Source organism: Camellia sinensis, chromosome 13 (assembly GCF_055761805.1).
Source record: "Camellia sinensis isolate YWXY chromosome 13, ASM5576180v1, whole genome shotgun sequence".
Classification (NCBI taxonomy): Eukaryota; Viridiplantae; Streptophyta; class Magnoliopsida; order Ericales; family Theaceae; genus Camellia; species Camellia sinensis.
Window position 1 is genome coordinate 58,371,221 of NC_138973.1, and position 27,691 is coordinate 58,398,911.

The 27,691-nt window shown below is 32.5% G+C and overlaps 2 protein-coding genes and 1 long non-coding RNA gene across 3 annotated transcripts; 2 read left to right on the forward strand and 1 right to left on the reverse strand.

The window, feature by feature from the left end:
• The first annotated feature begins 2,554 nt into the window (after positions 1–2,554).
• Positions 2,555–12,908, forward strand: LOC114310828 (uncharacterized). Its single transcript, XM_082903855.1, has 2 exons — positions 2,555–5,525; positions 12,184–12,908. Exons 1-2 carry the CDS (start codon positions 5,400–5,402, stop codon positions 12,643–12,645), a joined length of 588 nt encoding a protein of 195 aa, XP_082759981.1. The 5' UTR covers positions 2,555–5,399; the 3' UTR covers positions 12,646–12,908.
• A 1,984-nt stretch (positions 12,909–14,892) lies between these two features.
• LOC114291816 (kihadalactone A synthase LFS) lies at positions 14,893–20,158 on the forward strand. The gene is given in 11 exon segments (XM_082903853.1): positions 14,893–15,103; positions 16,032–16,224; positions 16,667–16,747; positions 16,926–16,977; positions 17,398–17,519; positions 17,925–18,025; positions 18,123–18,181; positions 18,676–18,732; positions 18,906–18,951; positions 19,256–19,335; positions 19,884–20,158. Coding segments are annotated over 11 exon segments (933 nt in total). The 5' UTR covers positions 14,893–15,025; the 3' UTR covers positions 19,948–20,158.
• A 5,825-nt stretch (positions 20,159–25,983) lies between these two features.
• LOC114300180 (uncharacterized) lies at positions 25,984–27,132 on the reverse strand. The gene is made up of 3 exons (XR_014349876.1): positions 27,010–27,132; positions 26,202–26,287; positions 25,984–26,038 (listed from the first exon to the last, which is right to left on the reverse strand). It is a non-coding gene; the product is annotated as an uncharacterized LOC114300180 (long non-coding RNA).
• Positions 27,133–27,691: the final 559 nt, after the last annotated feature.

The following is a 27,691-nucleotide window of genomic DNA, read 5'->3' on the forward strand; positions in this document are numbered from 1 at the left end:
TGAAGAACGACATGTGGAATGATCTCCACCTGTACAATCACGTGGGCCCAACACGATTTTCCACCGTCCATCCAACTATAGAGGGGTAGACAGGATTGGATACATGCTACCGTACGGTGCTCTCCACCTAGAAAATCTCAGCCGTCAAATATTAAGCCCAGCTCACAATCATCCTGATCTTTGTTTATTTTGAGTGGGACCCATAACCGAAAATTCATCGGATAAGATGGTGATAAGGTTTTATAATGTGCTTTGTACGATAAGAAATCTTGTGTTGGATTATACCCAAGAATATACGCCTTTCTGTCACGGTGACCTCCCTACCATTTGCTATACATACACTTATTTTAATTTAATTTTACATTATCCATTATTTGACAATAATTTCTATCTGTATATTATAAAAAATCTCAATTTACATTATTTTTTATTTAAGGGGCTGCTTACGATTTGCTTATTTAGTGTATTTTTTCTTATTTTTATAAAAAAATAAAAAAAAAATAGAGATATGATGTGACGTAAATAAATACATATATCAATTATTAAACTAAATTAGCAATTTAGATTTCAATTATAGAATAAAAATATAATTGGTACTTGATGTTAGAATAATTATTTTTGTTCAATAATTAATACATGAATAAGTAATTTTTATTAATAGTTGATTTACAAATATACAAAATGGCAAGGACAATCTTTAAATGAGCCCTCGTTTGCAATGGGACTATTAAATTAAACGGCAATGCTACGTAACTCAAATTTTGTGACTCAAAAGTGGCTCAAATGGCCAAAACGACGTCGTTTTGAGTACAGAACAACATAAAAATGGCCAAAACGACGTCGTTTTGGCCATTTGAACCACTTTTGAGCACCAAATTTGAGCTACGAGACATTTTCTTAAATTAAAATAGTTATAAAACGATTTAATTATTTTAATGGGACTACTAAACTAAAATAGTTATAAAACGATAAAATAAATTAAAAAATTAATAAGATAAAATATCATATCTAAATCATAATTATTTTATTTTTTCTTTGGTAAAAGTTAAAAAAATCAAAAAGTCTAACGAGATTTGGAGAGTAAGTATTTTAGTCAAAAAGTCACTACAAGTTGTCACATCACTCTCTTTATTTTTTTGTAAATCTTTTCGTAAAAAGTTAAAAATTTATTAAAATAACATATTCTCAAATGAGGCCAGCCAAAAAGTCAAAAAGTCAACTTACTTTCCAAATGAAGTCTGAATAAATAGGGACGGACGAGAGATTTTAATATCGAGGGTGCGATTGTATATGTAATTAAAAAATTTATAATGAGTATGTGACATACAATATCAATTTCTATCCAAATATCACAAAAATATATAATTAGATGTTTCCATTCATTGTATATAATTATAAAATATTATCAAAATACAATTGAATATGTTCTAGTAAATCCATATTAATTTTCAAAAAAGCAACTATTTGCTCTACATATCTACTTAATCATCTAAAGTTGTGCTCGAATCCTTTTTCCCTAAAAAGGAATTACACAAATGGTTCCATTACTAGCATTACCAAGTTCATAGTCTAATCTTTTTCCCCAAACAATAAACCCTTACTCTGAGAGAGAGACAAAGAGAGAGAGAGAGAGAGAGAGTACTGAAGTATTGCCGGAGGAATCACGATCTTGAACGCTGGAAGGCTCATGACGCACGAGAGAGAGATTGTGTTTTGGGTGACTGGTTCTGATAATTTGAGTTCACTGGTTGTGAAATAAAAGAGAGAAGAGAAGAGAAGTTTCTTTGTTTTGAATATATGATGACTGCTCTAGGTAGGCTACTGCTGCCTACATATGATTGAGACTTGTATCTTCTTGAGTAATTATTTTTATTTTATATTTTATATTTTTTATTTAGTTATAAGGAAACAATTAAAAAATTTGGGCCGTAATTAGACAAAAAAAACTTTCACATATTAACAAATAAATTCTTAATTATTTTAACATTACTAAATTTAAAATAAAAAAGTAATCATACTTAAAAAATAAATTATTGTTATTGAAATTTTAGTATTTATCAAAAAATAAATAAATTTTAAAGTACAAAATTTAGGGGGTGGCGGTTCTTAAATTTTTTGCAAAAATTTTGGAGTGGCAAACTTATATAATTTAAAAATATTTGTAATTTTATTACTATATCTAGGGGATTTTTTCAAAACTTTGAGGTGGCGGTTACCTCTGCCAGCCCCCTCCGTGGTCCATCTCTAAGAATAAACCATGCTTTTTACTATTTTGTCCTTGTCCTAACAAACAGGAGAAAGTAAGAGGGATATAATAAAATTTTGAATATTAATTATAATTAATTTTTTTAATATTAGTTTTCTGTCATTTCTTATAATTTTACTTGATTGTATCATAAAAATAATCCACAATTTATGCTTGACTATGTATTTACTTACATATATGCTTCTACTTCAACTAGACTATTTTTTTCTTGCGAGTGTTAATTTTTTTACTAATTTTCCCATGTTTATACATTTATTAACTCAAAGAATTTGTTTAAGAAGTTGGTGGGAACTCGTTACTTGGGGGTTGTTGTGGCTTTCAATCTATTATGAAGAAAAATAATATTTGTTGATAGATATATATTATCTGTTTATTTCGTGTTTTATATATTTACTCAATATATGTTAGATTCATTTTAATTAATTAAAAAATGATGGAATTCATTTGAAAGCTTTGTAAATCTATTTCCATATATAATGACCTCAAAAGTGATTGATACTTTTATATGAAAGCTTTAAAATGATAGCTTTTATTGGGGGAGGAAATGACTTGTATGTCCTTTTCTTTATAATTTGTTCCACCAAACCCAAAAAAGGAGCCACAGAGTTATGTGGCCACATAATAGTAAAATATATACTTATCTTGTTAGAAAAATAGAGGATAAGCCAATTAAATGCCCTTACTCGCTTAGGTGATCAATGAACTTAGTTATTTGGAGGTGATCAAATAGTGTTCACAGCACAGAATTTTTACCAGTTAATATTCTCACAGATTTTCAAGTGTTGCTATGGAGGATCGAAACAAAGAAGGCGGTGGAATAGAAATTGTGCTCTATTTGAAATGATATTAGTTATCTTTGTAGTAGTTTGGATCATGTATGTATTACTCAGGTAAATAGAAAGGATGTTTAGGCTACCCATGAAGTTAGACGTAATTCAGGTTTGAACTATGTTTTGTATGTGGATGGAATTGTATGTTGCTTTTATTATTAGAATGAATGATCTCAATTTCTTCAAATAAATAAATAAAATAAACTTAGTTATTCTATAGACGTGCCAAGTGATTTATAAAATCAATAATTAGATGGTTGAGTCAATTTGCGTGTACATCAATTAATCTCGAAAGTAAAATAATTAAATATCTTTACTATTAAAGGGTCCTTGAAAGTGCTTAACAAACCTAGCTATTATACAAACATACCAAGTGTTCTAGAGTCAATAATTGAGTATCTAAATTAATTTGTATGTATCTTAACTAATTTTGAGATCTTAAAATTAAAGACCAAATGGCTTATTAGAATAACTCAAACTTAAACTTCACATCAAATCTTTACACCGTCCCCTAATGTTTCTATAGACTCAATCTTTTAAGTAATTTAGGTCAAGTTTGGCAAGTCCATAAAAAGTCAAAAAGTTAAAAAGTTACTCAAAAAGTTTTAAAAATTAACACTATTTACCAAAAGTCAACAATTACGGTTGCACAACTCTCAATCCTAATTTTTCCCTACACACTAATTTATACAATTTTTTAATACACATTTTTTCATAAAAAATAAAAAATTAACCCAAACATCCATATTTTTTTTCTCAATTTTTTAGTCCAAAAAGATAAAAAATACACTTATTTAGGACACTCCCAAACAACCCCTTATCATTAACAACTCAAACTTCTCTCTCTCTCTATTTGTTTTTATTTTATCAAATCAACTCAAAAATATTTGTAAAATACAAAAAGTTATCCACTTGATCCAACTTATAAGACAAATGATATGTCCTTTTGACAATAAAAAATACATTTTTTTTTAAAAAATCTAAATATTACTATTAAACATCTATGTAATATCCTAGATATTAGACAATTCTCTTATGCCCATAAACCATCATATTTTGTGTGCAATTTTATTACATTGGAAATTTTTTGAACTGTAATTATTTTTACTAGTATAAATATATATACAAAACCTTTGTTTAGCTATCTTAATTAGGATTAAAAAAATAAAAAGACAAAATAGGCTAAATGAATCAATAAGACAAAATGTCATATTCAAACCATAATCATTTCACTTTTTCTTTTACAAAAATCAAAAAACTTTGCCAAACGAAAACTCCAAAAAGCCAACTAATTTTTTTTTCTTGCCAAACAATAACAAAAAAACATCATAATATTTTAGAAAATTCTATATTTTATGACTTAATTATACATATATGGTATTAGTCATAATTTATTATGATATTAGCAATGATATTATTTTAGATATACTTTATATTATATTTTAGTATAACTTTTTTTTTTTTTATAGTTACAACTTTTATATCATTATCCTAATATCTTTTTATGAAAATAATTTATTCCTACAAAAAAAAAAAAAAGTATTTTTTTATAAACTCTGACGGATAAAAATATAACAATATAGAAAAAAAAATCTCACTTGGCTTTATATTGTATTTTTTTATCAGCAATGGTTGAGGGTCATAATTTTTGTGGCTCAAATGATTTGAAATTGTCAAAACGACGTCGTTTTGAGTACAAAACAATTTCGAAATTATCAAAACGACGTCGTTTTAGTAATTTCAAACCATTTGAACCACAAAAATAATGTCCCTCAAACATTTTTCTTCTTTTTATAAGTGCATATAGACTCTTATCAATCAAAATTTATAAAAAAAAATGTTTTTATAAGAAATTTTTGTAGAAATTTTTGTGATCCATATTTGTCCACCGCGTCTCTCTCTCCTCTTTCACTCATTTTCTCTCTCTACATCTATATATCGCATCTCCGAATTTCGAGAGAGAAAAAGAAATAGAAAATCTTTGAATCAAAATCTATTCAACCAAACACTAACTCGAATTCCACCACAACCAATTTTCTCAAAACCCTAATCGCCTCGGATCATGTAATTAATCCGAATTCGAATCTGGGTTTTGGTGGATTCGACTTGGAGACCCGAGAGAGCGAGAGGGATCATGACTCGGCGGCGTTCGTATTGCAGCCACAATGGCCACAACTCTCGGACCTGCCCGAACCGTGGAGTCAAGCTATTCGGAGTCCGGTTGACTGATGGATCGATCCGGAAGAGTGCCAGTATGGGTAACTTGACCCATTACACCGGATCCAGTAGCGGTAACCTTCAAAATGGCCTCGCCGGAAAAAACCATGACTCTCCCGGAGACACGCCAGACCACGGCGGCGCCGCCGGAGATGGGTATGCGTTGGAGGATTTTGTTCCCGGGTCGTCGTCCAGTCGGGAAAGAAAGAAAGGTTCGAACTTTGTTTGGTTAATTTATGGGTTCAGTGGTTTTAATTTTGAAGTTCTGCATCTACAAAGTTTTATTTTGTTTATCTTTGTTTGGTGATAATTGTGAAGAATCGAATTCGAAATTGAATGAATGAGTCAATACTATTTATTTTTTAGTTGTTTACTAAGAATGAAGGGTTTAAGCACAGAAATGATGAGTTTATTTGATTTGGGTTGATGGTTTTCTATGTGGATTTGAGTGATTGATGAGATATAATAAAAATTATGAAAAAGAACTCATATTTGGTTTACAAATTGAATAAGAAATTATGAGAAATGGAAATAAAGAGAATTTGCTTGTTCAAGCATGATGATTTGTGAGAAAATACCGTCATTTCTTATCTCTTTTTTGTCAGATAATGTCTCAATGGGACCACATAATTAAATGTGATCTTATCATTTATAAGAAGTCTACAATTTAAGTGATTCAATTTAGTTAATAGGCTTAAGGGTATATGTGTTATGGACCTAATGTGTAGATACTAGTTGTATAATTTCTATTTCTATGAAGGGCAGAAATAGAAATTAAAACATATTGGTTAAAGTTGGTTTTCATTCCTTTTGAACTTCCACAACCTTTCAGTTTTGAAAACCAATTACAACCTTTAAAAGGTTATGGTCCCTATTCCTTCCCAAGTGGAAAAAATAAGAACACTGTCATTTTTCTTTCTAAATCCTCTCAAGGAGAATCATAAGGCACCAAAGGGGAAAGGATTAGAAGACAATAACATAATCAATAACAAAAAGTTCATTGATAATCACGCTTCCGTTTAACCGTTCATCAATGGATTCAGGTATGTCATTTTGTCTTAATTTCTTGATAATACACATGGTAAATGATCCAAAGTGTAAGGTTTATGTTCTGAAATTTATGTTTACAATTGGTATCAGAGCATGCATATCATGTGTCTTATCAGAATTGATATGCTTTATTCATTCTATTTAGTTTCTTGGAATCAGATTCTGAATTTTCTTATGGATGTAAATTCTGTTTTTTCCTGTTTTGTTCTGTGAAAATGGCAATCTGTTTTCTGGAATTGTAAAATGATTCGGTGGGCAATTTTTTTTTTTTTTTTTTCCTCTCAAATGGATGAACATCATGTATTTATATATATATAGATATATCTTGCGATTTGATCGGTTTAATTTTGAACATCATAAAAAAAAAAAAAAAAACTATTTATTTTTTGGACCCGTCAATTCTATTTATATATGTATATATATAATTGGAATTGCTGCAGATTATATAACATATACGGGGTCACAAATTTAGAAATCTTTAAATTTAATGTAATTTCATACAACGTCTACAAAAATTTAATTTTCTAACACTCAATATAAGTCAATTCAAACAAGATGTCACAAAAGTGATCTCTCTTGTCTAGATTGTTTTATATGGAATGTTTTGAAGTTCATGTCTGTGTATCTCATGCGGGTATTTATCGTTCCAAAGACATGATTAAGACTTTGCAGAATTACACACACATTTTGTGGTGATAAACATGTGCCAATTGTCAAGAAAACCTAATGTGAATAATAAATCCATCAAAAGATAGATTTGTTATTTGACATAACTTATTGTCAATGTTTGATCATTACAACAAGAATACCATTTACAGTTAATATCACTACCCAAAGGCTTGGTATTAATGTTGTGCTAGGTATCTTGAGATGTTGTCATTAAATTAATTTATTTAGAGATTATCTGTTTGGTAACTTAATGTGAGCAAAATTGTTTATTCATTCCGAACGATCACGGGGTTACAAGTTTTATGATCCCACAAATAGGTCAATATTTGAGACGGGAATTGCAACATTTTTTGAGGATATTGAGTTTGGGGGGAGAAATCTAATTAGAGACATTGTCTTTGAGGAGGAAGCAAGAGTAATCCCACTTCCTACTACTACTTTTGACCAATCACAGGTTCCTATACCTGTCATTGCTCGAGAAGTAATTTCGGATCCTCAACCAGACAATGTTGTTCAAGATAATATAGTTCAAACCCCCATTCAAGATGAGGTAATTGTTCCTGAGGAACAAACTCTACAACCTCAACCTCAAGAATCTGTGCCATTAAGGCGATCCACCACAGAAAGGAGATTTGCATTTTTAGATGATTATATTGTATATCTCCAGGAACATGAGGTAGAAAATGGAATGTCGAAAGATGATCCAATCAACTTTCGTCAAGCCATGGAAAGTTCCAACTCTCATAAGTGGATAGAAGCCATGAATGAAGAATATAAGTCTATGCAAGACAATAAAGTTTGGGAACTTGTCTCATTACCAGTTGGTGCGAAGCCCGTAGGTTGTAAATGGATATTTAAAACCAAAAGGGATTCAAATGGTAATGTGGAGAGGTATAAGGCACGTCTTGTAGCCAAAGACTTTACTCAAAAAGAAGGAATTGACTTTAAAGAAATTTTCTCTCCAGTTTCTTCGAAAGATTCTTTTAGGACAATTATGGCGCTTGTTGCATATTTTAATCTTGAGTTGCATCAGATGGATGTCAAAACAGCTTTTCTTAATAGTGACATTAAAGAAACAATTTATATGGTGCAGCTAGAAAACTTTGTGTTAGGAGACCCAAAGAATATGGTTTGCAAATTGATTAAATCCATCTATGGACTCAAACAAGCTTCTCGTCAGTGGTACTTCAAATTTCATCAAATTCTCACTTCGTATGGTTTTGAAACTAATGTTGTTGATGAATGTGTGTATCACAAGTTCAGTGGGAGTAAACACATATTTTTGGTTTTATATGTTGACGACATATTGCTTGCCACAAACGATATAAACTTATTGCATGACACCAAGAGATTTCTATCTAAGAATTTTGAAATGAAAGATCTTGGTGATGCTTCCTTTGTATTAGGAATCGAAATACTCCGAGATCGTTCTCGGGGTATTCTGGGATTATCACAAAGGAGCTATATCGAAAAAGTACTCAATAGATTTGGCATTCAAAATTGAAAATCAGGTGAAACCCCGGTTGCTAAGGGAGACAAGTTTAGTCTCAGCCAATGCCCGAAGAGCAGTCTTGAAATTCAAGAAACGCAGAAGATTCCTTATGCCTCAGCTGTAGGGAGTCTAATGTATGCTCAAGTATGTACGCGTTCGGATATTGCGTTTATAGTTGGCATGTTAGGCAGATATTTAAGTAATCCTGGCATGGATCATTGGAAAGCAGTCAAGCGTGTTATGCGATATTTACAGAGAACAAAGGAATATATGCTCACATATAGGAGATCGGATAAGTTAGAGGTCATTGGATATTCCGACTCCGATTTTGCTGGATGCCAAGACAGTAGGAAATCCACATCAGGCTATATTTATCTGTTAGCTGGCGGAGCAATATCTTGGAGGTCTGCAAAGCAGACGCTCATAGCTTCATCCACCATGGCCGCAGAATTTGTAGCATGTTATGAGGCATCAAACCAAGGGATATGGCTGCGGAATTTTGTCACTGGGTTGCGTATTTTGGAAGGCACTGCAAGACCACTTAAGTTATATTGTGACAATAAGTCTGCAGTTTTATATTCCAATAACAACAGGAGCTCGACAAAATCAAAACATATTGATATCAAGTTCCTAGTTGTAAAAGAAAGAGTGCAGAGTGGACAGATTTCCATAGAGCACATTGGGACAAACTCCATGATAGCGAATCCACTTACGAAGGGACTACCACCCAAGGTCTTTCATGAGCACATTGCTCAGATGGGTGTTGTTCTATTTGAGAACATTCTGGTTTAGTGGGAGTTTGTATTTATATTACTACTTTATGTCAGCCTTGAGTTTTATCTATGTAGTTAGATTAATTTCTGCAGAAATGAAATATTCAGTTTATTAAGCTCTGTTACGTATTGTGAAGTATTGATCTCAATAAAGTTAAGTAGGACCAGTTGGAAATAGGCATGTATGGATCACATCACATGTAATTTCCATGCTACGCATCCATGATTGATCTATGTCATTTAGCTGTATTAGTATACGTGACCATTGGTGGGTCGAGTTACAATTGATGTAACGAAGACCGCTTTGATCCCATATTAATATAGTTAATGGACTAGATTGTTTGGATACCCTCAAGTTATGATAACAAATTTCTGAGCTCACTAAAGTTAAGCACATTTTTCAGGATACATATGTGGTCCAGTGGGAGATTGTTAGATAATGTCTCAATGGGACCACATAATTAAATGTGGTGTTATCATTTATAAGAAGCCTACAATTTAAGTGATTCAATTTAGTTAATAGGCTTAAGGGTATATGTGTTATGGACCTAATGTGTAGATACTAGTTGTATAATTTCTATTTCTATGAAGGGCAGAAATAGAAATTAAAACATATTGGTTAAAGTTGGTTTTCATTCATTTTGAACTTCCACAACCTTTCAGTTTTGAAAACCAATTACAACCTTTAAAAGGTTATGGTCCCTATTCCTTCCCAAGTGGAAAAAATAAGAACACTGCCATTTTTCTTTCTAAATCCTCTCAAGGAGAATCATAAGGCACCAAAGGGGAAAGGATTAGAAGGCAATAACATAATCAATAACAAAGAGTTCATTGATAATCACGCTTCCGTTTAACCGTTCATCAATGGATTCAGGTATGTCATTTTGTCTTGATTTCTTGATAAAATACATGGTAAATGATCCAAACTGTAAGGTTTATGTTCTGAAATTTATGTTTACATTTTTCACTCAAATGAGAGATCACAATGATTTATTTTCTTTTTTCACATAGCTCAAACTAATAATGAACATAAAATTCAGAACTTAGAATTATTTTTTTCATCAATAATTTCTTAGGAACCAACCTTGGATTAGTTACTCAGTTTTGCTCGGATGCATGCTGTGAAGCATAGACAGGGACACAGGACACATATATGACACGGATACGTCATCACAAAAAATTGCAAAAACGTAGGAGACCGACGCGGCTTGGACACGCCACAAATAATTATATTTTGATATAATATATTATATTATATAGTTATATATGTGCATAATATTACTTTATACTAAAAGTAAATCTTATATCTAATTCGCTTACATGAATTAGGAAACATATATAATTGCAACATTTCTCTCATCCTCTTAAGCCATCTATTTATATATATATATATATATTTTTAAAGAATTATACATTCCGTTATTATTAACAATCCTACATTGTTTTTAAGAATATAAAATATGTACGTCAAATTCTCAAATTTTGAAAATCATGCGTTAGCAAATGTCGAAGTGCTGGTCTCGTGTTTAAATTTTTAGTGATAGACATGGCCAAGAAGTGACGGGCACGTTGTAAATTGAGTGTCGGACACGTGTTCGAAAGTAATATTTTTAATTTTAATTAAGGACACGTAAAAAAGAGTATCAAACATGTGTCCGAGAGTGTCGGTGTCCAACATGGACATATCGCTTTCTTAGAAGTGGTCTGTGCTTCTTAGGATGCATGGGAAGGAGAATCTTCGAGTAGTTATTATTATTATTAAAGCTTCTTTGCATTTTATGACCAAAAACTAAAATGTTTGGTCTTTCTTTGTTTTATCTTCGCAGATGAATTTTTAACTAGACTGCTTTAACTTTTGTGTGGTTCAAGTGGATTTTTATGCATAGATTGTCAACGATTGATTGTAATAAATGCTCTGAGTCACTCTGGTAGCTCAACGGCTTTTTGCAGAACAAACACTAATTGTCCCCATAATGCCGAGTAGTACTATTCATGCATACTAGTGAGTTATATTTCCAGTATTGTTTCACAAGTTTTTTCTGGGTGAGTTCTGATTTTGATTGTTGTAGTGTAAAGGACAAAATGAATAGTACTACTCGGCATTATGGGGACTTTGAAGTCAAGAAGTTTATTTTTGTATGGACTATTGCTAATAATGTCATTAGAACTATAAAATTGGGGTTTAATGTCAATCTCCGATTCTTGAGAACTTTGACCTATGAGGAGTTTGAAGATTTAGAGTAATGATATACAAATAGAAAAATCATATATAAAATCTATACATAATAATGTGGTTGATTTGTATCTATTTATTTCCAAAGTACCATTGCCATATCATTTTGGTAGGATTTTCTGTATAAAATTTATGTTTGCAAATTATTTTCCGAAGATTTAACATTGAGGCTGGGACACACTTTAATACTTCAGTAATACTACAAACCCAATCTTAACTACCCAGAAATTACTCAGAATTGTCATTTTGTGGTTCAAATTTATTCTACACATGGACCCCACACTACACAAGTTCAATTTCAACCACACAACTCCCATTCAGGGTAAATTCGGAGTATTTAAGTGGGATTCATAGCATTTTTCTTAATACTTTTGTGGGTTAGCTGAAGCACTTCCCAATGCAACTGCAGACCGCTTTAATGCTTTCCATAGGTTGTCTACTTTACATTGATTCATAAATATCAATAACTGAGGTTTATTTTATTTTATTTTTACTGGATTGAATGTACATTTTTCAGTACTCTACCATAATCTATGTGCAGTTTCTTGTACATTGGACTGAATATCCATCATTTGTTCATCTATAGTTTTTGTTGTCACATGCTCTGTTTTCCTAGGCAGTATCTTATAGTAAGCATGTGTCTCATATATCAGGCACCAGAGTTCAATACCCCCCAAATGAAAGAAGAAGCATCATCATCTTCAAAATGTCAATCTTGCCTCTCTTCTTCCATGGGAAACTCTGAAATATTGCGGATAATGTCACTACCCAATTTCATGATGACCCCAAACTCGATCAATCTAGACTCAACAACCATGCCCTTACTTGACACCATAGAGACTGACCATCACAACAAGTCCTCAACTCAAACCCCTCTCCAACACTCCTTCACCCACCTCCCATTCTTGCCCGAAAGCCATGACTCCGTCTTGGGCCTCAGTGAATCCAACTTTCTTGATGTGTCCGCGAGCACTCGACAAGCTGTTGAACTTGAAAATGTGTCACAGATCAACTTTGGCTCACCATTCCTTGAATTGGATGGCACGGGGAGGAACGATGGAAGAGCTGATAGTTTCTTTGATGAATTGCCGGCTGACATGTTTGATTACCTCTAGCCAATTCCAAGCTCATTGAAGCTTTGAATCGCTGTTAGGAGATGTTTGATATGTGTATTGAACATGGTAGTGACAATGTCTTCTGGATATTTTGTGTTGCATATGTTTTACTACATGGTGCACTAGTTAGTGGTTTAATATTAGCTAGGCATGAATGCATTTTCATATTGTGGTATGACTGAGACTTCTTTGTAGTATATTATTACTATTTCAGTTCTTCTACATTCACAAAATTTAATCATAGAATTAGACATTTATACTTACAATTGTGTCTCATTTTGTGATCGGACTCTTTTTACAAAGATTTTTTTTTATTACTATTTAGCTTATACTACAACTACTTGTGTGTTATCGAACATTAAAGGCGATTTTTTTGGAGTTAAAATAGCTATTTCAATCATTCTGTGAAGTTGAAATGGAGAGATGCATCATTAAAAATTTATTAAGGCTTGCATGTCCAATTTTTTCTTGTTCAATTTTTAAGAGTAAAAAATTTTGATAATTATTTTAAACAAGTTTAATAAAGACCAAGAAAATAAAAATCAACAAAAAAAAAAAAAAAAAAAAGGCTAAAGAAAACAACTACCAAAAAGCCACTTATACACAATGCATCAATGAGTCCAATGCAAATGAAATTGTAGTGTGAAAGTTTCTTTTAAATTGCCCCCATCATTATCTACAGTGATGTCTTTCCAAAACCTACCACTAAATAAGTTTAACTAATTAAAAGGTAAATTTCTCCAACAAATTATAGAATATTCATACAAAAATGAAAACAAATATTAACAAGTGACTTGAGCCAATGATTAATTCAAGATTGGAATAAAAAGTAGGTTGGAAATAGAAAATAAAATAAAAAGATTTCAAAAATTTCAAAAAATAATGAAATAATCTATCCTTATTATTATTATTTTTATTTTTTCCTTGTGTTGAAATGAAATTTTATTAGCAACACTCAAAATAAATTACATATTCATATATTATTCTCATTCATAATTCAAAAAATATTATAGCCTAATAGAATAATAATATTGTATTATTGCGTTGAGGTCTTGAAAAATATTTGAATTTACTTGAAGGCAATCAAAAAGTTGAGTCAATTTCAACTCTATATAGACTCAATTTTAATTTTAGTTCCTATGGTTTTAAATCAAATAATTTGGTTCTTACACTCAAAATTCAATTTCAATTTGATTATTTTGTCTAAATTTTTATTAATTTTATATATGTATATACCTTACAAAATTGACAACCATTTTAGTAATACTATACAAATAAAATGAAATTTGTATCAAATTATTTTGGGAAAAATTGTAATTAACTCAAAAATGAATTTTGAGAAAGCTCTGGTCTAGTCCTACGAAGTCAATATATGAGCTGGCTGGGTTTCTAAGAAGGAAAATTTTAATATACACACTTCTATGTCCTTTAATTATATTTTTTTAAAAAAAAAAATTTAAGTTTTAAATTTTTTTTTTTTTGTAATGACATTATTTTAGTTATAATCGATGAATTTTTTAATTATTTTAAGTTATGACATTTTTTTAACTTATAATTTTAAAAAAATTAAAATTATGCCATATTTTTATTTTTAATTAAAAGCTCCATAAGTGTTTCCTCTAAAAACATCCCCAACTCATATTCTTTTTTATTTTATTTTATTTTATCAAATTTAAGTAAAGATTTGAATAAAAACTTCATCTCATACTTAGTATTACCAAATTACACCTAAACGTTCCAATGAAATTTTTATATTTTTTATCAAATTATCGACTAAATGGATGTCCGGACAATCGACTGGTTTTATATAAATAAACTAGAACCATATCCTCAATTTGTTGGAGATATTTCAATTTGATGAAAAGTCAAAAATAATCTTCGATTTGATATGAGTATAATGTTAAGATTGGCAACTTGACTTATTTCATTGGAAAACAAATTTGATATGGGTATAATGTCATGATTGGCAACTTGACTTATTTCATTGGTAAATGTTAGATGTTATTTGGAATGACTTAAATAAGTACATTTTTTATCTTTTTACGAAATGATATGTAAAAAAATAGAGAGATTATATGATAAAAAAAAAAAAAATTTATTTTAATGTTTCCAAACTTGACCTTAATAATATAATATAGTGCCTACTGTTAGTAATATAATATAGCGCCGGCAACTTTCGGTTAATACAATATGTAATACAGTGTATTGCTTTTGGATTGTTTTCGGCTCTTTTGATCATGAGCCATCATTGTCCATCATGGGTATAATGTCAGGATTGGCAACTTGACTTATTTCATTGGAAAACAAGAATACATGTTGTAGATGGTCTAAGACAGACTGTATCAATTTCGATTTGAATACAAATTTGCAGGGGAAGAAAATGGCGAAAGCTCTACAACTTCCCATCATAGACCTCGCTTCTCTTGATCGAATCTCCACCGCCAATTCCATCCGTCAGGTCTCTTCTTCTTCTCCTTCTTCGTCTTCTCCTTCTTCACACCTTATCACTACATATATATATATATATATATATACAAATCTGTATTTGCATATTTGCCTTATATATCAGCTTTATTTTATCATCAATAGAATATTTTCAAGAATTACGTTTATCTTCATCAGGTGTCTGTTTTTGTTTTTAATTAATTTAATTTATTTTTTTTTTCAAATTTGGTATATTATATATGCAAATCAAGACAAAAGTACCCAGAAATTAAAATCAAGTTACATGTTTGTGCATTTAGGGCGTGTTTGGACATCCCATTGGACTTGAATGTTTACATACTTAGTTATATTTCAGCTTAGAAAAGCAGCAATGTTATAGTGGACAAGTGATATAGTGTCATTTGGGAAGTCATTTGCTTAACTAGACGGTGTGTATTGAAAATCAACTAGTTACATACTGAGGTAATTGCATAAGGGCAGTTTGGGAATGGTAAAATGGGTGACAGTGTTCACACCAACTTGGGTGCTAGCATTATATAATAGAATAGATAAACTCATTAATTATGCAATGTTACTTTATGATTTTAAAAGCTATGAATGATGCAGTGATACTATTAAATTTCTTGGGTTATCCAAACAACTCCTTATTTTGTAACATGGGGAAAAGAAAAGGGAAGGGAAATTTGAATTAAGCTTCTTTTTTTTTTATTTTTTTTTCCCCTCCACATTTTCTTTCCTTTTTTATTTTTTCTCCACAAACACAGCCTAAAGAATTCTTTCTGATAAGCATATGGTTGTTAATTGTTAAGGTAAGCCAATTAACTGGAAAGCTTATAAACTGTTAGAAATGGGCCAGTAATGGTAATATTAATTTGGTTTGTTTTTTAGAATGATTCATCATGTTGTTCCCAAATTCATTAGTATTCGGATGTGTGGTGTAGGCATGCATAGAATGTGTTTTTTTTTACCTCATAAACCATGGGGTAGAGCAGCAGTTGCTTAAGCAAGTGTTTGATGAGAGCAAAAGATTCTTTTGACTCCCCCTTGAAGAGAAGATGAAATTGCTTCACAGAGAAACAAGAGGTTATACGCCACTGTATGCCGAGAATCTCAACCCTTCTTCAAGTTCTAAAGGTTTTACTGTTCTCTCACTTTTGACAAATTTTGTGATGCTTTCAAATTGTATATAAAGTGGGAAATGTGCCGATGTAAGCTAAAATTTTCAGATTAAAAAAATAAATTCAGAAAAGTGTATCAGTTTAGTATCGAGATTGAGTATGCTGAAAATTTGAATGAATGCTCTCAAATTTTGGTGGAAGCATAAATTGACAAATAATAGCAAGTTTGACAATGATTTTACAAAGATTTTGTGATTCAGTCTAAACAGGATGTGGTCCTAAAGATAACTTTTTTCCAATTCATGAATTTAAAGCCAGGGTTGAAACTCATTGATTGATGGTATGATTGATATTAGATGGAGAAACTCTAATAGGTTCTTTTCTCATTAATGCATATTTCATTGGTGTAATGGAGAAAAGAACTTAGGGTTGCCTGTCTTCTACTGATTGGAGTACAGGTGACTCAAAAGAGAGTTTCTATATTGGTCCCCTGGAAAGCATTTCAAGTCATAGTAATCTGAATCAATGGCCTTCAGAAGGTATTTTAATAATTTTGTGTGCTTTCACTTGTTTATGTTCTCTTAACATGTTCTCATATAACAATTTCATTTCTCCTACATTTTGTAATCTGTCATTTAGCATACATGTTGTACAATGGGTACATGATTCCTGAGGTGATAACATTATTTCTGGTGTTGTCTGGCTAGGAAATTCCAGAAGTTTTGCCATCTTGGTGACCTACTATTGAATCTTACTATGAAAGAGTCCTGTAAGTTTTCCCCATTGTTTATTCCTATGTCACACTCTGAAAAGAGAGTAGAAAGTGATCAGAAATCATAGTAGATCTATTCACTTAAACTGTGTCTGCCTAGTAAGTTCATTTCCTTCAATAAGCGTTAATTTCTTCATACAAAATCAGAAGTTTTGCTCATGTTAATTCTATGACTTTCTTAAGCATTTACATGATTTTGATTACATGATTTTGAAAAACTTCTGTCTTTTTAACTAATTTTTGGGGCCTGAGATGTGATACTTAATGCTTGGAATAGTTTAGATGACTTTTATATAAAGATGCCTTGGTAAAAAGTGGTGCAGCAGTTTTGATTGATCAAATAGCTCATAATTCCTTATGTTGATAAGAACAAGGCTGTGTATGACTTTTGGCTGGTGTTGATTTTTGCTGCCTCAGGACTGCTGGAAAAAAGTTGATCTCTTTAATTGCTCTGGCTTTAAACTTGGATGAAGACTTCTTTGAGAAAGCTGGGGCTTTCAATCCACCAATGCCATTTCTTCGTCTCCTACACTATCCTGGTTGAATCAAAATTTGGCTTTATCTGCTTTGTCTGTATAGTCTTTCTTTTCATTATCTGGGTTCATACATGGACGGATTCAGGAATCTGTAGGATGTGTGGTTTATAAAAGGAGCTTAGCATTTTGTTTGTATGTCTTACTGTCAGTAAAATTGCAACACTTTGCGATAGCAGGATGAAATCCAGAAAATTAAGGATGCATATGAAAATGTAATTGGAAATTGACTAGATAAAAAATACTATTTTCTCAATGTCTCTGCGTGCACTTTATCTGAAACATTATGCTTTAATTTGACAGTTGTGGATTGGATTGAAGCTTCTTTTAAGGAAATGATTATTGATTTGTAGGAACTAAAAAGAATGGCTATTTAACCAAAGCTCTTTTGCCTCTCTATTTTGATTTCAGGTGAATTGGGGCTTTCTGATGAAGAAATTTTTGGTGCTTCTGCTCATTCAGACTATGGAATGATAACCCTACTAGCAACAGATGGTGTTGGTGGACTTCAGGCATGTTTGGTCGATATTAATTGTGATCTTCAGCTGTAAATTCATTGAATATAATATCTTCCATCATTTTAGTTAGCTAGCTTTTATGTGTTAACAGGTTTGCAGGGACAAATCTAAGCAACCACTGGTCTGGGAAGATGTGGATCATATCAATGGGTGAGTTCATGATTTAACAAAATTAACTCAATGAAATAGTCATTTGGTCTGTATCTATGTATCCAACAAATTTCTATTTTGTTAATTATGACCTGAAAATTTATTTTTTCTTCGCTCCAACTTTGAATATCTTTTACCATTCCCAAACTTCAAGGCCTTAAATACATTTGTTGCTTAAGAGGCACGTTTGTGGGCTTCAAGTGCCCGAGTCTCCTGCTGTAGGGAATGCCTTTTCCAACTTGGAATTTTTCTTTTCTTTACACTACAATTTGTATAAAATTGATCTATTATTATATCTAAGCAATAGATATGAAGAAAAATGTCTAATATCTAAAAAGGCTGAAGCTTGAGTTTTTCATTTACATTCACAATGGAGATTGTAGAGTTCTGCACAACTACAATTATGGTTAACCAGAGAATTTATTTCTTGTTCTTCCCATTGTGTATGTTTTAGCTCAGAATTTGAAGTTTTGTGGGGCAAATTAAATCTGCAGGGCCCTTATTGTTAACATCGGGGACATGACGGAGAGGTGGACTAATTGTTTGTTTCGGTAATGTTCCATTTCTAGTAACTTAAACATCTCATTTCATCTTTTTTCTCAGAGAATTCATTCATCTATTTAGGATGAAATGTTTTGTTTTTGGTTTTTTTTCCGTTTGTTCTTTCAAGTACATGAATACTCTCTCTCTCTCTCCATATTTCAATGTTTAAATTCTTTTGTAGGTCCACGTTGCACAGAGTGATGTCAACAGGACGAGAACGCTATTCGGTACTAAATATTTTGTCCACAATTTACTTTCTTGTCCAATTTTTGCCATTATGCTCTACTTTTTCCTCTTTTCATTTGGTCAAGGAAGAGGTTCATGTTTATGATGTAGTACCAAAATTATGTGTTCTTAATCAGCTGGGTAAAACTAAAGGGTAGACTGAGTAGATCAATCTGTAGGGAAAAAACAAAATAAGGCTTTATAACTGGATAGACTAGAGGATAGGTTACTCTGATAAATAAGCTGTTGAAGAAGAAGAAAATCGGAAGTTTCACTGCTGACCATTGCTTAATTGCAATTCCTCAGATGGCTTTTTTCCTAAATCCCAGCGCAGACTGTGTGGTGGAATGCTTGGAGAGTTGCTGCAGTGAGTTGACTCCTCCTAGGTATGGACATCCCCTTGGCCTAACTTCTGTTATTATACGTCACTGCTCGCTATGCTTGAAATTAGAAGTTAGTGGTTTTGGTATTGCCTTTTGCTAGCATCCTGTAATAGTGGATCAAATGAGATTTCATGCCTATTTCTGTAATGCTTGTGTCACAAATGGATTGTCAATGGTATCAAACACTTCAGTGTTTTTGGGAACAATTTTGAGAATGCTTAGACGGTCTGTCCAAATGATTTTGTGGCATATTGTAAAGTCCTAGTGCGAGATATGTGTTTGGGCATTTGAATCCCATAGGCTATATTTGACTTGCAGAAGACAAACATTGTATGCACTTCGGATATCTCACCGATAGATAAATCATCTGATAAACTATGTCTGTCCTCAGTATTCACATTTGTTTTGCATTCATTGATTTCTAAAGCAAGTGATTTTTGTTCTTAAAAAATATTTTATATTATTTTGTTTTTATAATTATTATTATCTTTCAAATGGGTATGTTTTGTTCATTAAGGGAGTTAAGATTGATAGGTCATGATGTCATGCAGATTTCCACCAGTCCGCAGTGGAGACTACCTGGGAGAGAGGTTCAGGCTTACATATGGTTCATAGGTTTGAGTTTGAAGGCATCATGCCTTGAAAAAGCTGAATATTTGGTACTTCTGCTCTGCACTTAATTTATTTTTATATTTGTATTTTGTTGTTTAATTTTAATATATGCAACATTACTCTTAAACTTATGCCTCATGTTTAGATATTTAGAAATATTGTACATCTTATATGAAAGTAAGTATAATAGACAAAGTACAATTATTTTAAACTATTAGCATGTGTCATAACAACGTTAACCAAACTTGTAACGTTTGTTATAGTTATATGATAAATTATCAATAGATTTTAATAGTTGTACTTAATTCTTATTAAATCTTATTGAAAATAAATCTTAATAAAATTGTCGCTAAAAATAATTTTTTGTGATAATTTTTTACATGTTGCTAAAAATTGACAATCAGTGATTTTTTTGTCACAATTTTTATAAATTATCTCTAAAACTTATAATTAGTGATGATTTTTTGTGACAAATTTTTTAAAATGTCATTAAATGTTGAAAATTAGTAACGATTTTTTTAAACTTTCTCTAAAACTTATAATTAATGACATTTTTTGTGATAAATTTTTTAAATTATCGCTAAAAATTAACAATTAGTGACGTTTTTAAATAATAAACCAAACCAAACCAAACGAAGCCTTAAGTCCTATCAAATGGGGTCGGCTACATGAATCCTTCTTCTCCACGCGGCCCTATCAAAGGCCATTTCATTGGTCAAATTAAGTAGATTCATATCTCTATTTATAACGCTAGTCAACGTTAATCTAGGCCTACCTCGTCCCCTAACACTTCTATCTACCGTTACAGCATCGCATCTCTTCACTACTGCCTCTGTTGGTCTCCGTTGAATATGACCAAACCATCTCAAACGATTCTCTCTCAACTTATCTTCTATCGGTGCTACTCCTACCCATTCCCGAATACACTCATTCCTAATCATGTCCTGTCTAGTCTTACCACACATCCACCTTAGCATCCTCATCTCAGCCACACTCATCTTATCTACATGTTGTTTCTTAGTTGCCCAACACTCCGTCCCACACAACATAGCTGGTCTAATAGCCGTTCTATAAAACTTACCTTTGAGTCTAGTAGGTATTCGTTTATCGCACAATACCCCAGACGCACTTTTCCACTTACACCATCCCGCCTTAATCCTATGGGCCACATCTGCATCAATCTCTCCCGCTGTTGTGATAATTGACCCTAAATAACGAAAATGTTCACTCTTAGGCAGTTCTTGGTTCTCAATCTTCACTTCTCTTCTGCTTTCATTGTTACTGTTACTAAATTTACACTCCATGTACTCTGTCTTAGTTCTGCTTATCCGAAATCCTTTAGATTCAAGAGCTTTTCTCCAGATCTCCAACTTTGTGTTAACTCCTTCTCTAGTCTCATCCACTAACACAATATCGTCTGCAAAAAGCATACACCATGGCACGTCATCCTGAATATTTATCGTCAACTCGTCCATAACTAAAGCAAAAAGATAAGGACTTAAGGTAGATCCTTGGTGTAACCCTACAGTGATAGGAAATTCATTTGTTTCTCCAGCTGGCGATCTAATAGTGGTCACCACCTCTTCATACATGTCCCTAATCACGTCAATGTAGCCTTTTGTCATCCCTTTCTTCTCTAACGCCCACCATATTATATCTCGGGGCACTCTGTCATATGCTTTCTCAAGGTCGATAAACACCATATGAATGTCTCTTTTCTTTTCTTTATACTTTTCTATTACTCTCCTCAAAAGATAGATCGCTTCCATTGTTGACCTACCAGGCATAAACCCAAATTGATTCTCTGACACCTCTGTTATGTCTCGCAATCGACGTTCCATCACCCTCTCCCACACTTTCATTATATGACACATTAGCTTAATTCCTCTATAGTTGTTACAATTCTGGACATCACCTTTATTCTTATAGATTGGCACTAAAATACTCTTCCTCCACTCATCTGGCATGTTCCTAGTCAACAAAATTTTACTAAACAACCTAGTCAACCAAGCAACTCCCTTTTTACCCAAACACTTCCAAGCTTCAATAGGGATATCATCAGGTCCTAAAGCCTTATTTGATTTCATCTTCTTAAGTGCAATCTCCACTTCAAAATTTCTAATCCTGCGATAGAACCTATAGTCTTGGTTTATCGTATTACTGATTATTTCTTCCCCTATTGTCGTACTTCCATGTTCCTCATTTAATAGTTTCTCAAAATAATTCTTCCATCTTTCCTTAATCTCATCGTCCTTCACTAATACCTTAGAATCCTCACTCTTGATGCACTTTACTTGATTAAAATCTCTTGTTTTCCTCTCCCGCATCTTAGCAAGTTTGTATACCATCTTCTCTCCCTCCTTACTATCTAGTCTAGTGTATAGGTCATCATAAACTTTCAACTTAATCTCTTTCACTACTTTCTTGACCTCCTTATTAGCCAATCTATAGCTCTTAAGGTTTTCCTCAGTTCTATCTTTCTGTCACTTTTTAAAGCACTCTTTTTTTGCCTTAACTACTGCTTGGACCTCTTCCCTCCACCACCAAGTTCCCTAGAGCTGGGTCCCGTTCCTTTCGACTCTCCAAGCACTTCCCTTGAGATTCTCCTCATACAATTGGCCATCGAATTCCATATAGTGTTAGCCCCACCTTCTAAGTCCCAAGTACCTTCCTTATCCATTCGATTATTAAATATTTCTAGTTTATCCCCTTTTAAGTCCCACCATCTCGTCCTACGACGCCCACCATCCTTCCTAGCTTGGTATTGCCCTCTAAAACATAAATCTAGTATCAAAATCCTATGTTGAGAGACCAGACTCTCTCCAGGAATCACCTTACAATCATTGCATTTTAGGCAGTCTACTTTTCTCATTAAGAAATAATCTATTTGGCTCTTAACTAATCCACTCTTAAAGGTTATCAAATGCTCATCCCTCTTCTTATACATAGTATTAGCCACCACCAAGTCAGAAGCCAACGCAAAATCTAAGATTCTCTCTCCAGCCTCATTTCTGTCACCAAAACCGTATCCACCATGCACCCTTTCATAACCTACTTTATCTATGCCCACATGGCCATTAAAATCTCCACCTATAACCAGGTTCTCTCCTACGGGTATCTCCTGTATGATCTCATCCATTTGCTCCCAAAAATTCCTCTTAGTCTGATCATCTAACCCTACTTGAGGGGCGTAAGCGCTAATAATATTCACTATATTCCCTCTAATAACTAATCTAACTATCATAATCCTATCTCCTTTCCTAATGACCGCCACCACACTTTCCACAAGACCCTTGGCAATTATGATTCCTACCCCATTCCTGCGTCTATCCTTACCACTATAATAAAATTTAAAACCAGTATCCTCAATTTCCCTAGCTTTCTCTCCCGTCCACTTAGTTTCTTGTATGCAAGTTATACTAACTCTCCTCCTAATCATAACATCTACTAATTCCATCGTCCTACCAGTTAAGGTTCCTATGTTCCAAGTGGCTATCCTAAACCTATAGTCTTGGACTAGCTTCTTTACCCGCGCTCGTCCAGAAAAACGCGGAAACCTTTGCCCATTTTTCACCGCACCCAGGCGTCGGTGCGGCGCCCCTTGCTCACTTTTCGAAACACCCGGAGGCAGGCGCAACGCGTCACTTGAGGGGAACGACCTAGCATTTAATAAAAAATATTATTAATTACCATAAGACTTATTAGATAATAAATTAATCTATTAAGAAGTACACATAAGTCCTCTTTAAGTTATAAGTAGAAGGTAAGTTAAATAATTTAACACAAGTTTTTAAGAATATTTAAGATGCATCAAACAGTCTCATTGTAAAATCGTTATGAAAAATCATTTTGGTTCCTTTTGGTTTAGTTTTTGAAAAAAAAAGTGATTAATTAATTTATTAATAAAATAAATAATAAAAAAAAGGGAAGAAAAGAGGAGACTGAATTTTTTTAAAAAAAATTGATAAATCAAACTTGTTTTTTGACTTTTTGATCTAAATATTTATTTAAAAACTAAATCAAATAGTACCTTTGATTATTTTTTTTTTTAATTAGATTTCCTCTATGGGTTAGTAGTGATTTTTTAGTATTGTGAGATTATTTAAAATGATTTAAATAAATATATTTTTTTGACTTTATATAAACGTGAAATATAATTGAAAGTACTATAACTTAAATAAGATAAAATAATATACTAAATTAGTACCTCCCAAATAAATCCTGTATTTAAATATTTATTTATTTTTTGATATAAAAGAAAATTCCGAAACTTACGTTAAATTGGAGGACACGTTTAAAATATTCTTTAATGGGTCAAACAAGTAAGAAGGTGAAGAACGACATATGGAATAATCTCCACCTGTACAATCACGTGGGCCCAACACGATTTTCCACCGTCCATCCAACTTTAGGGGGGTAGACAAGATTGGATACATGCCACCATATGGTGCTCTCCACCTAGAAAATCTCAGCCGTCAAATATTAAGCCCAGCTCACAATCATCCTGATCTTTGTTTATTCTGAGTGGGACCCATAATCGAAAATTCATCGGATAGAGATTAAAAGTGTTCGGATAAGATGGTGACACTACAAAAAAATTGCTTTTTTGCGACGGTAAAACGCCGTCGCAAATACCCCAAATGCCGTCTCAAAAGGTTTTTTGCGACGGTAAATAGCTTTTTGCGACGGCAAGTGGGGGGTCGCAACAAAGGGGGTTGCAAAAGGGTTTTAGCGACGGCATAACGCCGTCGCCTTTTTTTGGGACGGTAAAGTGCCTTTTTTGTGACGGAAAAATTCTATCGCAAATAACGCGTGAAAATCTGAGTTTTTCTGAGACAGCACTGTGTTGCAGTCGCTAAAAAGGTCTTTTGCGACGACAAAAATACCGTCGCTAAAGGTTTATTTGAGACAGCACCTGAACCGTCGCTAAAGAGCTATTGGCAACGGCAATAAAACCGTCGCTAAAGGCGTTACGTTTCAACAAAAAATTGCTTTTTTGCGATGGCAAAACGCCGTCGCTATAAGTATAAGGCGTTTTATAAACATCACTGATACTTATAGTGACGTTTTCATAAACATCAGTATACTATTAAATCTGCTTAAATAATTATGTCAAATTGATGACGTCACAAGATATAGTGGCGTTTTGAACAAAAACGCCACCTTTTTACTTAATTTCATAATTTAATTAATATAAAATATGCTCTGAGTTGGTTATTTACATTCCATTCACAAAAACATCATAACAGAAAATAAAAATTAATAAAACCATCAAATTCAATATTTTACAAAGAACAATTAAACTGTACATGTTCATAAAAGCATATTTAAATTATAAAATTCACCCCAATCCTAAAAAAAAGTAAAATAATAAAATAAAATCTGATATTCACCAATAAGCACACTTGGATATTTAAATGCTCTTACAAAAAATAAAAAATTTCCAACAAGATTTCAATTTTGGGCCTATTTCAAAAATCAAGCTGCAAATTCCTTACTTCTAGAATCAGATCTTCCCCTCGGCAAAATTTGTTCTTTTGACCTACAAATAAATAGATAACAGTTGCAAATTATAATCTTTTTGAAGAAAATCTAGAACAAAGCAATAAATACCATCAAAATCATTAAGAGATAAAAGCTAATACATAAATCCCCATGATAGTAACAGAGCAAAGATAAGAACTAGGATTCACAACGTACAAAGTTCATATGCCAGAAAAGAACTGTGTTAGTGACAGACTTTGTAATATTTGACAAATTTCAAATGTCCTCCAATCATATTCAAATACGTGTATGCTTAAATATCATTTGTATTGCACTATGCAGTGCTTGTTGAAACTTAAATATGAATAACTAGTTTGTAGCTTCAAGCCCTAGAATTTGATTTACTCGTAAGAACACTTAATCTTGCCTCTTCCACCACTCCTTTTTTTTTCTTTTAATGAGTGCCGCTTCCATCATCTATTAGCAGGTGTTCCACACATTCTAACTATTTAAACACCAGTAATGAAGACAATGAAGACTGTGGAAAGAACACTTACATTGTCATCAGGAACAACTGCATATCTCTCAATTGGAGAAACCAAAGCTTTCCCTACTCACGAAAAAAAAAAAAAAAAAATAATAATAATAGTAATAATAATAATAATAATAATATCAATAATAATGGAATTCAATGTAGTCCAAAATAGTGGTATAAACTCTTAACTTGAGTTGCTTAAAAAACAAATATAGACAAAGAAAGGGAAGTCACACACCTGTAGATGGGTCAAGTTTTAAAGATTCTATCTGTTGTCCACTAGATCCATCCGCACTCAGAGATTCTATCATCTTTGGAATGTTTCTACAAAATTTCGAGGAAAAAAAAAATCTAGAAGTTTATGAGTTACACAAGAGTATGCCATAATTGAGAAGGCATGTGATGTTCAACTACAAAGCACACAAACAGACATACAACACGACATTGAAAAAATGCAGGACACAGACCGTGTGGAAAACATGCAAAATATATAATTTTAAAATTTATCGTACGTCGCATACACAAATATTTATTTAAAAATTTTAAAAATTACAACATAACATGAATTCCTAAAGTTTAAAGGATGAGGGATTAATAGGCGTAAATATACATTGTTTTTCTTTTATCATTGTATTTTAAGTTATTTTGTTCAAACTATATTGTGTTTCATGTGTCTAAATGACAGACTTATGTGTTCCCAGAGCGTCCAAAACATGTTCGGTTCTCAAAAAAATAATAGGACACGCTTGGACGAATGTCCGACATGGACACACCTGAGAAGTCTCTACACTTCTTAGGTGTTCAGTCCCACAAAAAAAAAAAAAAAAAAAAAAAAATGTAAACTCAAATAAATATGAACAAGTAAACCATTCTACAATGTACAACCTTATGCTAGAAAACAATTAAAAGGAAATAAAATGGGCAACTTAAAAACTATTTAATAGCCCTGGGTACCAGTTCAGAGGCATTCCATGCCCAAAGCCAAATACAAAGTATCATATGAAACTCATAATGTCAAAATATTGGGCCAGTCCAAAAGCTATTACCGATCAACTGACTCCCCATGCCCAAGCTGTCCATTTGTACCTCTTCCCCAAGAAAATACATTTTGTCTTTCAGTAAAAGCAAGTGTATGCCTCCACCCACATGAGATCTGAACTACTTTCTGCAAGTGAAAAACCAAACCAGCAAAAGATAGTGATAATTAAAAAAGACCCCATATAAGAAATCAAAACCAGCAATATTCTCCTTTAACTAAACATTAAGGCCAATGGACCAAGTAATATAATATGGGAACCCCTTCGGTACATACCCGTTATAGGGTGTGTATCATATGCACCTCCTTTAACTAAACATTCTGATGCTCTTTTATTAAGCAAATTCCTTTAAAAATTTCAAAATCTCTGTCAACCACACAGCAACTAAACTCTTCACAAGTTGAAATACATCAACCGAACTCTATTGACTCATTAAACAGTACCTTGTCACCAAGAAGGCAGAGAAAGAGAACAGAGTATTGAGATCTCTAAACAACAAATTCAAGCAAATAAAGAATACAACAAATTCCATATTCTTATTCTTTTCACTAGATTTTCTTGTCTAAAGAAAAGAACATAAAGGAACTGATACCAAATTAGGAAATCATAATCAACTCCATGAAAACCGAAAAGGTTACCTGTGAAATAAAATTTTCACGCAGGGCTTCCCGCCTATGAGGTATGAGGTGGT

Coding starts and splice junctions, on each gene's coding strand:
- LOC114310828 (XM_082903855.1), top strand. CDS start 5,400: ATGGCCTCGCCGGAAAAAACCATGACTCTCCCGGAGACACGCCAGACC. Junction 5,526..12,183: donor CAGTCGGGAAAGAAAGAAAG/GTTCGAACTTTG, acceptor CTCATATATCAG/GCACCAGAGTTCAATACCCC.